The 11,575-nt window shown below is 35.7% G+C and overlaps 1 protein-coding gene across 1 annotated transcript; it reads right to left on the reverse strand.

Moving 5' to 3' along the window:
- Window positions 1-4,772: 4,772 nt before the first annotated feature.
- On the reverse strand, window positions 4,773-11,337 carry LOC141399152 (uncharacterized). Its single transcript, XM_073977368.1, has 5 exons — window positions 10,470-11,337; window positions 10,006-10,415; window positions 9,860-9,937; window positions 5,265-6,339; window positions 4,773-5,126 (listed from the first exon to the last, which is right to left on the reverse strand). Exons 1-5 carry the CDS (start codon window positions 11,326-11,328, stop codon window positions 4,915-4,917), a joined length of 2,634 nt encoding a protein of 877 aa, XP_073833469.1. The 5' UTR covers window positions 11,329-11,337; the 3' UTR covers window positions 4,773-4,914.
- Window positions 11,338-11,575: the final 238 nt, after the last annotated feature.

Below are 11,575 nucleotides of genomic sequence, written 5' to 3' on the forward strand. Positions count from 1 at the left end.
ATCACATTTTATAGGAGATTTTAAAGATTTGTAGAAAAAGGGACCAAAAAGACGCCTTTTATGACTCCTCAGATTCTTGTCAGTAAAGTTGCCACAGACACAATATACCTAAGGTGGTGTGTAATGCAAATAGAGAGTTCATTTCTTTGATTACTTACAGTGAAATTTAGCGGAGAACAATTTTATCTTTGATTTTTTATACAACCAATACTAGACGAACATATCGCTTCTCATCTTAAGTACCTAAGTAACAAAATTTCAATAAATCCACTCTGATTCTTTTAGCAATCATTGAAGGCTTGTAATCAATAGACAGCGGAATTTTATGCAACCCCTATTTTTAGTCCGATTCATGCCAAATTTTGGGATTGGGCACATTTTTGGCTTCTGATTAAATTGCAATCGAAACATATGACATATGCAAAATTATGCAAAATGCACAAGTCAATAAAATAGAGAAATGTATAACCACAGCCCCAACCTTCAAAATACCGAAAATCGGGAGGTATCGTTCTATGGGGGCTTTATGAAGGCCTGAACCTAAACAAATTTTAGATGGAAAGACTTAATACCCAATTTCAGCAATTTTGGAGGGATATTGGGGCCACAACCTTCAAAATACCAGAAATCCGGAGGTACCGTTCTATGAGGGCTATATGAAGACGTGGACCTATACTGACAAATTACAGGTGGAAAGTTTTATACCCCCAAGGAAGACTTAATACCAAATTTCAGCCATTTCGGAGGGATATTGAGGCCACAACCTTCAAAATACCAGAAATCCACAGGTACCGTTCTATGGGGGCTATATGAAGACGTGAACCTGTACCCAGAAATTTCAGGCGGAAAGTTGTATACTCCCAATGAAGACTAAATACCAAATTTCAGTAATTTCGGTGGGAAATTGAAGCTACAACTTTCAAAATACCGAAAATGGGGAGGTGCCGTTCTATGGGGCTATATGAAGACGTGGACCTATACTAAAAAATTTCAGGTGGAAAGTTGTATACTCCCAACGAAGACTATATACCAAATGTCAGTCATTTCTGTGGGATATTGAGGCTACAACTTTCAAAATACCGAAAATCGGGAGGTACCGTTCTATGGGGGCTATATGAAGACGTGGACCTATACTGACAAATTTCAGGTGGAAAGTTTTATGCTCCCAACGAAGACTTTATACAAAATGTCAGCCATTTAAGTGTGATGTTGAGGCCACAACCTTCAAAATATCGGAAATCGGGAGGTACCGTTCTATGGGGGCTATATGAAGATGTGGACCTATGCGGACAAATTTCAGGTGTAAAGTTTCATACCCATAACGAAGACTTAATACCACATTTCAGCCATTTCGGTAGGATTTTTAGACCACAAATCCTTGTATATATTTCTGCTGATGCTCATTTTATGCAAATATGTAATAAAAATAGGTAAAAAAACTTTTTAAGTTAAATGGTTTTATGTTAAACAAAAATTGCAATATTTAACATGAATGTACTAAAAACCAAACAATAATAAAATAGATACAGTCGTGGGAATTATAAACATATGCACAGACTAGACTAAAATAATGTGATTCGCTGTAAGTTATTCGCCATTTTGTAGGGGCCGCCATCTTGGATTTTAATTTTATATAGTACATTGTATTCTACTGGTTGAGCACTTTCATTTTATACCCATATTGATGGAATTGATAAAACCTACGTTATCCGCCATTTTGTAGCGGCCGCCATCTTGAATTTATAGTGATAATGAATAAACATAATTGTATTGCCCCCAAAGTCCAAAGTGTATACAAAATTTCAGGTTAATCGGTTGACAGGAAGAGGGTGAAATTTGATGTACTAAATTTGACCCAAGAATAAAACAAACAGGCTGAGTTAAATAAAACCGTTTAAAAATATGCACGATATGCAAAATATGCAAAATTTTCTGGGCCTGATTTTGTGATAAAACGAGTTTCTGTCTAATCAGATTTTCCCTACGACCATCCTATCCTAACCATATATGCATTTGCATAGGATTCCGCTGTCTAGTAATCAATTACCACGCTTGCCCAAGTTGATGGACTCAGATTTTAAGCTGGAGATGATAGCTAAATAGGGAGTCAAGTATCATTTTAATTAATTTTGCTGCCGTTTTGTTCTTCTTTAGTTTTTAATTTTGCAAATTTTTGTAGTTTGGGTAAGATATTGAGATTTGGTGTATTCTAGGATCTACACGGTGCTCTTGAAGCAACTTTTAAAGGTGAGAAAAATCCAAAAACAAGAAAAAATCGCTGGAGGGATTTTTAAATAAATCGCGGTCAAAATTCAAATTTTTAGGTTTATTTTAGGTTTTCGGGATTTTGCTTAGAAGCCGCTAGCCCAATCGAAATGGGGCTAAAGATTATGTTGCAGTTGTGAAAATTCTCTAGAGAATTGGCCGTTATGATTTGTTTTTACCATTTTTAGCTTTTTGTAGGTTTTCACGATTTGCGTGAAAACGGTAAGTCTTATCGAAATGGGACTAGAGAGAATCTTTTAGCTGTGAAAATTCTCTACAAGGTTGGCTTTCGTAATTTTTTCCAAGGTTGTACCATTTTCGAGGTACAGTGGTGGCAATACATTTGCAACAAAATTGCACGTTTTAGAAAATTTTCTGCAAAATATTTTTTTTAAGACAATTAAAGTATTTTTTTGCAATTATTTATAGCTCAATGCTTCAAGTATAAGAAAATAAAAAGTTTTGACACAATATCCAACAAGAATAATGAAAAAACTTGAAAATACATAAAACGCCTTAAAATTTAATGGTCAAAACATATGCAACTGTGCCAAATCGCATGCAAAAATCTTCAATAATTTGTAAAATATCATTTTTAATATGATTGAAATTATTTGTTTTCTTATTTTGGGAAGTTTAAAAGTGATTTAAATGTTAAAACTGATATCAGTCATACGTACTTCATCGGGGGAGTGGTGGGGCTAGGGGAGGGGCATGAGCATGGGTTCAAGAGTCACAAACTTCGGAAATAATGGACATTTCTTGACATTTAAGTTTTAGATATAATAAAATTCAGAGTGCAGTTATATCGTTTATTATCAAAAGTCAGAAGTTTGGGTCTCGAAAAACGTATGAGCGTAGGGATCGTTCCCTTATCAGAGTGAGTCCTACTGAGCACCGTGTCTATAGTAGAAATTGATGGCGAACCAATTTGTAGAATATTTTGATCTGATACGATCACATTTTATAGGAGAAGGGACCAAAAAGAGCCCTTTAGTGACCATCTGAGGGTTAAAAAAATTAAAAATGAAACATAAGAACCAAAATGTATGTCTAAATCTTTACAGTATTAGAGTTTTGGCCAGGTTTTTCGTAAAATTAAACACTGTACACTGAGGGTAACCCCCCACTTGTCACTTTCGAAAAACTGAACATTTTTCAAATGCCAGATTGATTCTTTTAGGCAACTCTTGTCCAACTCTTTAATAAAACATTCTCATTTTTATTATTATCAAAATAATATTTCTCTTTATTTTTATTCAAAAAGAAAGAAGTGTATATGTATATAGAATAGAGAGTAAATCCAAAGAATATCAAACAACATAAAATATGTTTTATATTTTTCATTAAACTTAAAGAAATATTATGCGAAAAACGAAATAAAAAATACAAAGATTTTTACAAAATCCAGAAAAAAAGATAACTTAATAAATAAATTTCACAATATATATGTATGTATAAATTACTACCGAAAGAGAATTTAAAATTAAAACAGATAATGAAGGGTACAAATACAAAATATAAATAATGCTCTAACAAAAATAAAACAAAAATTAACTGCATGAAATTACTTTTTTTGTATATAATAAATGTATGATGATTTTTGTTTAATTTTTGTAGTTTATTTTCAGTTTTTTTTTTTGTTTTATTAAAATTACATAACTTAATTAAAATAATAATAAATATATAGTAGAAGATATGAAGATAGAGAGAGAGAGAGATAGAGAGAAACATGGAAAAACACAAAAGTTAAAATAATGTAAGGTAATTTTGAGTTTTTTCTGTCACTGTATGGAAAATGTCAGTTGGCAACAATGTGCCGTTAATTTGAATAAATGATTATTATGAATGAATGCAACTTTTGAAATGAAACGCAATAAATAATGACACACGGCCATAATGTGAGTTGAGTGGAAAATATGATCAAAGATGTCTGGGTATTTAATGTGATGTGCATGTGTGGAAGCTGGCAAGTTGATAATGCAGCACGACGACAAGTAGTTGTATAGTAGAGTGGATGTTACTTATTTATCATTCTAAACGATAATAAATGATGTATTTTTTATAATAAATATTTTAAAAATTAAATGATTGCTTTACACTAATAATTCTGTTGAATATTTTTGTTCTTGGGATAAAATTAAAGATCATTTTTTCTTCTTCTAGGTAAAGGCAAACAAGGCCATAACAAACTGATTGGAACTGAAAGTTCAGTTAATTCAAAAGCCTGGAAATATGATTTGAGTTCACCACCACAACGATTGGTCATAACGTTGTTAGCCTATATCCATTCCTAATCGCAAAATTTGTTGGGATGTCTTTTAGTTTCCTCTTCTTTCCGTATTCTGCTGTTTCCACTAAAACTAGTTCAGGTTCTCTAGAGCCTAATATTTAAATATTTCATAAAAAATAAATAACTAAGATTATTTAAATATTAAAAACATAATTATTTAAATAACTCAATAAAATAAAAATAATAAAAAACAAATGCACAAAATAAACAAAATCACGTCTGATGCCTGGGTGACGAAGAACGACTCTGACAAGTCCTCGTTGTGAAGCAGTACAAACGTTATCTTCTTTCCTTTTTTATTTTATTTCATCACTGCAATGCCTCTCCTGAGACCGAGCATTGAGATCACATGTTACTCAATCGGCATTTTTAATCTCATTGAGGGCACGATTTGTTTGCTGTCTTTCCAAGGCGGCTGCGTTGCTCGTTTCGTTGGCATCTAACGCCTCCATTTTGAAAACTTTGCTCTTTAGACCACACAAAATCTCAGCTGTTGCTATACTCTTGACGGCACTCAAATCCAATTGCAGATGATTGTTATTGTTGTCCTCCTCACTGTCATCGGTATGTGGGTGCTGATGATGTTGGTGTTGTGGTGATTCTGTTTGGGGTGTTGTTGTCGCCGCCTGTGGAGAAGTCACCGTTGTTTGTGGTGGCTGCTCTCCGGTGTGACGTTGATAATCCAATTTCTTGCTGTGCTCCACATTGCGATTGATGGCATTGATAAGGGCTATATTCTTAAGATTGCTATTGTTGTTGTCATCCAGTTCAACAATTTCCTGTTTTGTTGTATTATTGTTGTTGATATCATCCTCATCATGGTGTATGTGGGTTGGTGTCACCTCAGCATGTGTAATGCTCGCCACATCAGATTCTGAGGTTTGATCAACATCCATGTGTTCCGTTTCCAAGACACTGTCACTGGACTCACTGGTTCTCTTGGTCATGGGAGTATCGGAGCTTTTGTGATATTGTTCATGGGAATTATTTTGCACTAAATTCAATGCTTCCTCTTCGTCATCATTGCCCTCACTGTGATGATGATGGTCATGGTGATTCGTACTGTGATTGTTGTTGCTTGCAGCATTTTCATTATTCTGTTCCATTTCCATTTGTTTGTGTTGCTGGTGTTCCTGTTGTTGATTGGCCTTCAAATGACTTTCCATGAGACGTATTTTGAAATTATTATGGGATTGGGGTATCGCAACTGGTCCGGCTTGTGCCTCTTGTATGGTTACCTCAGGATTATTATTTGCATCATGTTGTTCCATGCCATAACGTTCGTATTCTTTCAGACGCTTCTCATTCAATTCCTCATTGTAATGCATTAGGATTTTACGCTTGGCCAAGTACTTGTGCTGCTTGCGTGCCGAGTCCATTAGGTGTTTCTTGCTGGTTGCCTGTAAAATATTGAAATTGTCCTGATTCAGAGTTTCGCCAATGCTATTACTATTGGTGGGGACATGATTGTAGTTGGTGGAAAGGGTGTTATTGTTGTTACGACTGATATTCTTCATGAAAGTTTCAGCCAATGATGCCTTCGACTTGATATGATCACGGAAACTGGGGAACGCAGTGGGCGGTATGGGAGAGTTGCGTCCATTGTTAAGGCTGGCGGCAAGTCCATTCAGAGCATGTGGTGAGTCCAATAGGGATTTACGTGGTTCAAAGCCTTGACCGGTTATGTTAACACTGTGGGTACCGCGTTCAAAGTGACATTCAGTGGTGGATTCTGTATCGTTTGTTGAGCTGCTATCCTTGTTGTCATCATCCATGTTTTTCTGTAAGAAACAATAAAGGTTGAACGGTTATTAGGAATCAGGTGATTGACATTGCAATTTGAAAGATATTTTTTAAAGAAAACCTATTATTGTGGATTATTTTAAGAAAATGACTTAGAAGTCCCTGAGAGCTCTTCTGGCCAAACATTACAACTCTAGTATGATGATCAGCAGTTTTGACAGAACATATTTTCATTTCATCATGTATGATAAAATAAATAGGTATTCCAAGAAAAGCAGTTGATCGATATTCTAGTTATCAAAGTATTCTACTGTCATAGAAACCGAATGCGAAAGGTATGCAAATGGTAAAGCATAGTACACACTGACCAACAAAACCTACAGTCATCGAGGCCTATTTCGTTAACATCAAAGTCTAGCTGAACAATTACTTTCCTAATCTTTAAATAACACCTTACATAATGCATTTCAAACATTTTCAGCTAAACAAAAGTTGTTATTTGCCAGAAAATTGTAGTAAAAGTACTTTGACTGTCAGTTTTGAATGATGGTGTGTACTCCCCTTAAGGAAAACTAAAATATATTTTGAAATTTACAGCCTGTTTCTGTATGTCGAAAGAAAAATGTGTGCGAATGAAACACAGTTTATTCAGAGATTCTAAGCGAATTCGAAAAAATTGTTAGCTGGGATGTTATCAAATACCACAACCACAGGAACGAAACGAAAGTGAGGACAACCATCTGAATGATGTTTTTTGGCAACACCATGCCAATCACATCGAAATCATGCCCATGATTGTTATTGTTGGCAACTCATAACTGCTTAACATAATTTAAAAGTTCGTTTATGTCCTACACAGACGGCAGGGTTAATTTGCATTAACTACCTTAATTCAATTTAATTCGTTCACTATCCACATTCTTAACGCACAAAATCAAACTGAATTTAAATGGAATTTAGGTATTACCATGGTAGAATAAAGTGAAGGTAGGCCACAGCTAACAGCTGATTACAATTTTTTTCTTTTTATGGCCTAATCTGTCAAAAGCAGGGTTGACATTTTGCACTGTTTTTGACATTATGCAATCATAAAGGTAGATGTATCGCTGAATTGTTCCAACAAAAAACTTCTGCTGTAACACTATATCTTAAAATTGAAAACAAGGAAAAAAAATGTGTATTCGCGTGGTAAAATAAAATTGTTTTTTTTTTTAGCAAAACTTACGAATGAACGATTTATCAAATATTGATATTGATTTAAATTTGTTCCAAAAGTACGGGAATGTAAAAATTACAATTTTTGTAAAAATTCTGCTGACATTTATCTGCAAATCGGATCCCAGCAATCACGATGTCAGATTATCCAAACTTGTCAATTAGAAAATAAGTGAATGACATTTTTTCACTGTCATAAGTTTGGGAAGAACTTTTGCTATTTTTGGAACACTTTTCCAACAAGAATATTCTGGAGCCTAGCTAAAGAAATGTTTTTACACTATATGGCACTTTTAACATATAAAAAGTGAAGCTATATCCCAGCAAAAAAGTGTGGAAGTAGTGCAAAGCAGAGTTATGATTTCAATACATCTTTCGATGCAGTCCACACGGAGTTATGAAGAATGCACTCCGCTCGATACATTTTAGAAGCACTCGCTTAAAGATCCCTTGCCAAGCAAGCCAATTTTTTGATCCCTAGTCTTTTTTTCTGAACACAAGAAAAAGTGTCTAAAATTATAAAAATTTGTTTAAACGAATAAAGAAATACAAACTAAAGTTACGAACATTGCTGTAATTCACGAGACGCAAATTATTTTTGAAGTGGAGTTGGAGTTTTTTTGGAAATCTGAACTGGAGCAGGAGGAAAAATGAAAAACCATTTGGATGATGAAGCAAAATCAGTTGCGGTGTCATAAAATGCAGAACAGAGGAGTAAACTCAGCTACGATTAAATTTAATGGAACATTTTTATAATTTGTCTTAGGGCGATTATTATATGTGTTCTTTTACTATCTGATGGATTTGAAAACGCAAAATAAACCAATTTAGAGGCGTTAAAATATAATTTTTACATTGAAAGTTATTGCCAAGAAGCTCCTCCATGAAATTCAATCATAAGCGGAACGCTATAATTCTGTTCGGTATATCCAAACTACAACAAAAGAAGACTTATAATAATGGGGGTTAATGTAATTTAAGTTTATATGTGTTAATGTAGTAAAGTTAATATTCTTGTTTTACACAAATAAGAAATGTATTTTATTTATTTTGGGATATTTGCAATGGCTTGCATTTTATAGCATCTTTAGACTGCATTTAAATTCAATCCAAAACACTACATCAAAGGCTGTGATTTGGATCGAAAATGGAGTGCATCCTAGCTGTGTGCCGTGGAAATAAAATGGAGTGCATCCTAGCTTCACGCTCTCTTGTAAAATTCATAGGTGAATTCATAGGAAAAGATGTAATCCAGCGGCAATTGTTCTAGTGATTTAACCGCATCCGCGGATGCAAACTTTTTGCTGGTAAGTTCCATATGTTTTTGTAATAAGGGATAGCTATGCACGTACATCTACCATTATTATTGTACCATGCCATTTGACGTTTTAAGCCATGGCTGCAGGTTGGCATTTCTCAGTGATTTTCATACCTGGCCTACCTCTACTTTATTGTACCATGGGTATTACAATATGGTCATGCTGTAAAAGAGAGCCCATATTCATGTAAGAGTGAGAGCATATACATGCTCTGAGACACAATTTGCATTGCAAATAATTGTTTACCAGCAATCAGCTGTTTCGTAAATGCAGAAACTGTCGTCTGCATGGTGGAATAAGAAGGTGTTACATCAAATCATGTCAAACGTCAAATTTGCTCACAGTAATGCATTACCGTGAATTGCTTGTTTACATTTTGTATGTGATTTTATTCACAATAATGCATTTGGACAACTGGAATGAAGATCAGCTGTACCTGTATTATTGTGTCATGGTCGTCTGTCATGGTAAAATTAAATGCAGATCTGTCTGTCGAGGGTATTAAATGCATTTTACACAGTTGTTTTGGGATAAAATAAATGATGCATGTTTTATAAAACATATTAAATGTAAAATTCGTTTTAGACTAGCGTTTATTTGAGTGATATCCCAATTTGTTTGACAGATTCCATACATTTTACGTCAAATAAATCGAGACAATGGACTTAATCACGACTTGTTGAAGTTCAATGGCGGTTAAATTAAATGTTTAATTGTGGTAAAACTTATCAGCGTTTGCCGGCTTAAACACCATTTACATTAATGCTTATTATCTTTAAAAAGTTAGTTGCCACGACTTATTTGACGAAAAGGGGATGAAGACACGATAAAGCAATAATCATTATAATGTGAACATAGCTTAGGACGATAAGAAAGCCGGACTGAACCTAATATCCAGTGACCATGGTACTTAAATCGCTACATGTACTTTGATCCACATCTATTTACAATCGACACCCATTATAATCGTGCCCAAATGGAAAATAGAAAACTCCCAACAATTTTATTTTTAACCCCAACTTACCTCTGTGTGTAAACCTTTGATTTTCATAGCTTCGGCCACCTTTAAAAATACCGGTAAATCTTCATATTTGACATTGACCTGCAATGACAAAAAAATAGAATTTCAATACTTATCCTTGCATCAAAGCCTATTTATCACCTCCTTACCTGACCACTGTACATAAAATCCAAAAGACCAGCCATGTGACTGGCCTCAACATCGGCCATTAGCAATATGGGATGACTGGAGGGATTTTCCAAAAAGATTTGTTGAAAATATGGACTGCACACGGACAATACCAATTTGTGGGCCTTGAAAATTTTACCGCCGGCCGCAATGGTAACATCAACCATTTTCTCATCTTTTTGCAGAGAATGGAAACCACGACACATATTACCATGAAAGTTATTCCATGAGAGCAGGTACTGATCAATGGTATTGGGATCGGTGAAAGGTTGTTGGGAATGTTTTTGTTGTTGTTGCTGCAGCTGTTGTTGAGCGGCCTGATGTTGGGCAGTTTGCAAGTGTATTTGTTGAGCTGTGTTGTTAATGGGAGTTGATGGTCTTGGTGTGGGTGGTGAGGATTGACGAGCGGCAGCAGCAGCGGCGGCGGCGTGTGGAGATTGAAGATGAAGTTGAGCATTGGGTGATGTTTGTGGGCTGCTGTGTGGTGACGAGTGATGTAGCTGCAATTCACGACGTCTTTGTTGTTCTTGTTGCAAAGCTTGCTGTTGCTGGGCCTGTTGTTGTTGAGCTTGCTGCTGTTGTTGAGCCTGCTGTTGCTGGGCTTGTTGTTGTTGGTGATGATGCAACATCTTTTGTTGTTGTTGCTGTAAGGCAGCATGCAAGCTAGTGGGAGTTGGTGGTGGCGGCGGTGTCTGGGCTGGTTGTGGCATTAAATGCCCGTGATGCTGTTGGGCGGCTTGATGTTGAGCCGCAGCAGCTGCAGCAGCGGCGGCTGCTTGATGCTGTTGTATAAAACGTTGCTGTTGGACAGCTTGTTGCTGGGCAGCTGCCTGTTGTTGCTGCTGATGGTGTTGCCTGGCCTGTTGCTTTAATTTGGCCAAATTCTCTTGAGCCTCCTGCTCACGCTGCCTTATAAATTCATCTTTAATTTTATACTGTTGCATGCTTAGATCATCTACACTCTTCGAAAGCTTTATAGCTTCGCTGCTGTTGAATTTGTTGTTGGACAGCATGGGTTTAATGTCATATTTGTAATCGGACATAGCAGCAAATTTCTTTTCATTGGCGGCACGTTCCTTTTGGCGGCGTACCAACTCGTCAATGTTCATGTATGCACCTGACGTGGCAGCAGCAATGGCCGAAGCTATAATGGGATCATCTTCAAAGACACTATCATCAATTGTCTCTTTCAGGGTTTTGGTTGAAGAGAATAGCCGTAGAGAGGGATCGTTAACTTGATCGCTGAAATACACATCCATAAGGGTGAAGAAAGGCCATTCACGGCGTTTTGGTTCTTCGGACATTTTGATAGCCTGGCGGAAATTGAAAGTGTGAAAAAATAAAGAAAAACAGAACATAGAAAATGCATTTGAATTAATTACGCATGTCCACTAAATTTTGACTTACTACACTAAGACTACTGACCTTATATTCCTGTAAAAGATTGTTCCATTTTTTAATAATCTTAGATAGGGGCAAGGGGACATTTAATTCACGTTCCACAACACTGGTAAATAACAGTCATCATCATATGCAATTAAAGAAGAAGAA

The sequence above is a fragment of the Musca autumnalis genome, unplaced genomic scaffold (assembly GCF_047663935.1).
Source record: "Musca autumnalis isolate F117 unplaced genomic scaffold, ASM4766393v1 scaffold_1, whole genome shotgun sequence".
NCBI classification, from domain to species: domain Eukaryota; kingdom Metazoa; phylum Arthropoda; class Insecta; order Diptera; family Muscidae; genus Musca; species Musca autumnalis.